Consider the following 2906-nt stretch of genomic DNA (forward strand, 5'->3'; position numbering starts at 1 on the left):
TTCCTCGGGAGCCCCTTCCAGGGTCCTGCTCTCAGTGCCCCCTTCAGCCAGCAAAACCCAGAGCTTGGGGAGAGGGATGCAGAGAGATCTTCCTGAAAAGAGGCCCTGAATGCTGAATTGCTATGAGACATGCAAGATGTTTTGCTGATTGAGTCTGGCCTAATTCAGTTCTGCCTTTTTTTACCTCAACAGAAAACCATACCCTGAGGCATCAAATGTCCAACAGCAGCTCCATGGCCCAGTTCCTCCTCCTGGCATTCGCAGACAGGAGGGAGCTGCAGCTCCAGCACTTCTGGCTCTTCCTGAGTATCTCCCTGGCTGCCCTCCTGGCCAACGGCCTCATCCTCAGCGCTGTAGCCTGCGACCACCACCTGCACACCCCCAGGTACTTCTTTCTGCTCCACCTCTCCCTCAAAGACCTGGGATCCATCTGCACCACTGTCCCCAAAGCCATGCACAATTCTCTCCGGGACACCACAACCATCTCCTACAGGGGATGTGCTGCACAGCTCTTTTTCTTTGCCTTCTTCATGTCAGCAGAGTTTTCCCTCCTCACCATCATGTGCTACGACCGCTACGTTGCCATCTGCAAACCCCTGCACTACGGGACCCTCCTGGGCAGCAGAGCTTGTGCCCACATGGCAGCAGCTGCCTGGGCCACTGGCTTTCTCATTGCTCTGCTGCACACAGACAATACATTTTCCCTGTCCCTGTGCCAGGGCAATGCCCTGGGCCAGTTCTTCTGTGAAATCCCACACATCCTCAAGCTCTCCTGCTCACACTCAGGCTACCTCAGGGAAATTGGGCTCATGGTGGTTAGTGCTTTTCTGGTTTTGGTGTGCTTTGTTTTCATTGTTTTCTCCTATGTGCAGATCCTCAGGGCTGTGCTGAGGATCCCCTCTCAGCAGGGACGGCACAAAGCCTTTTCCACGTGCCTCCCTCACCTGGCTGTGGTCTACCTGTTCCTCAGCGCTGGCGCCTTTGCCTACCTGAAGCCCCCCTCCATCTCCTCCCCATCCCTGGACCTGGTGGTGTCAGTTCTGTACTCAGTGGTTCCTCCATCACTGAACCCCCTCATCTACAGCCTCAGGAACCAGGAGCTCAAGGATACCATAAGGAGAATGATGACTGGATGTTTTCTTAAGAAACAATAAACTGCCTCTTTTCTTCTGCAGAACACTCATTGTGTAACACATTTTGGGCCCAGCCTGCTTTCTAAAGCTTTTGATAGTGTTTGGAGTGGGGGGCTTCCTTGTCTTTTCCCACTATTCCTGTCATTAACACTGAAATTTTATTCTTCATTCCATACAATTCACTCTTTACCTCTTTTTTTTCACCCACAAAATATAGAAATCAGAAATCATTGTTTGTGTCTTTAAACAAAATAAAAGTTTGTGCAACAAGGTATTTGTCAAACATTCTCCCTGTGTTAGTTTGTACATGAGGAATCACAGTCTCTGAGTGTAAGAAAGGACACAAATACTTTTTTCCAGATTCTTCCTCCAAGACCTCCCCTGAAGCTGGAGGACATTTCCATGTTTGCAGATGTGGAGGGGAAAAGAGTCCCAGCACTGCCAGGGAGCCCCAGCACTGGGTCTGTTCAGAGCTGCTCTCTTTGCACTCCCACCCTCTCCTTTCCTGCCCGTGCCCAAGGCCTGAGTGCTCTGGCAGCTCAGTCACTGTCCTGCTGTGGGTCAGGCCTGTGAGCACAGGCAGGGACAGGCCCTGGGCACTGCTGGGACAGGGCTGGGCTCCACAAGAGCAGTTCCACCAGCAAAGGGGTTCCCCTCCAGGCACTTCTTGAAGGCTTTTCCCAACACTGGTATAGAGAAGAAGTCCAAGGAATAGAGTCTCTAAAGTCTTGTTGCTTTGCTTGTTTGTCCATGGAGACAGTGCAGGGAGGTCAGGGACCCACTGGGACTGCAGGGACTGAGGGCTGGTTCACATGTTGTGTGTTGGTGGCTAATGGCCAATGGAGGTGACAAACGATCTCCAAGTCACCTGCCTGGGGCTCTGCAGCTTGTGAGGGCTCTGATGGCAGGTGAGGACTTGTCTGTAGGAAATTAGGAAGTGCAGGAGAGCACAGAGGATCTGCAAGGACAGCCTGTCCAATCCAGTCAGCAGGGAATGGAGCCCTGGAGCAGAATCCTGCCCAGGGTGGAGTCACCCAGAGATCAAGTACTAAATCTTGCTGTGAAGTGGCAAAGAGAGCTCTGCAAGCCCAGGGGACACAGCAGGAACAGGGAAAACTCTTACAAGTGACTTCTCTTGCCCTCAGTGAATGATCAAGAGCCCTCAGGCGATCAAGAGCAGCCCCCAAAGCCATGTCCCAGCTCTGGAACAAGGCAGGGCCCCTCTGAGCCCCCTCCATGGCCACACAGGAGTGTCTGTGGGAGGTGGTCAGTGGTGAGGAGCACCATCAGCTGGCTCTGCCTCCCAGCTTGAGCAGCACAGCCAGAGCTGGTGCAGAGACACCAGGGAGGGTCTAGAAATGCTGCTGGGAGGGGGGTGGGAAAGCAGGAGGGGTGTGTGCAGCCTGCAAGGCCAGAGCAGCAGCAGGGTCAGGGCAGGACAGCCTGCAGGAGAGATGGCCAAGGGCTCTGGCAGGGCTGCAAGGCCCAAAGGCACCCAGGCCTTTGTCCCCTTGCCTCTGGCAGCTGCCTCTGCCACTCAGGCCACCACAACCAACTTGCCTGGCAGGTTCTGCACTTGGTTTCTGCCTCGCCCCTCCCTCAGGAGCCTGGTTTTGGGCCTTTGTTTTTCCTCCCCCTCCCATCCCAGTGCCCCCCAAACAGCCCTGAGCCAGCCGGGAGGGACAGGATCTGCTGGACCAGGGCCTGGGGCTCAGGCCTTGGCCTTTGTGCTCCACAAAACGAAGGCAGGCTTTGCTCAGCATTGCAGGGGCC

The 2906-nt window shown here is 54.6% G+C and overlaps 1 protein-coding gene across 1 annotated transcript; it reads left to right on the forward strand.

Moving 5' to 3' along the window:
• Positions 1 to 318: 318 nt before the first annotated feature.
• Positions 319 to 1335, forward strand: LOC113940426 (olfactory receptor 14J1-like; the record flags this gene model as incomplete). The annotated part of the gene is made up of 1 exon (XM_027631564.1): positions 319 to 1335. A coding segment is annotated over one exon (836 nt), but the record flags the coding sequence as incomplete, so codon positions are not given.
• Positions 1336 to 2906: the final 1571 nt, after the last annotated feature.

This window comes from Corapipo altera, unplaced genomic scaffold (genome assembly GCF_003945725.1).
Source record: "Corapipo altera isolate COAL_440 unplaced genomic scaffold, ASM394572v1 59807, whole genome shotgun sequence".
NCBI lineage: Eukaryota > Metazoa > Chordata > Aves > Passeriformes > Pipridae > Corapipo > Corapipo altera.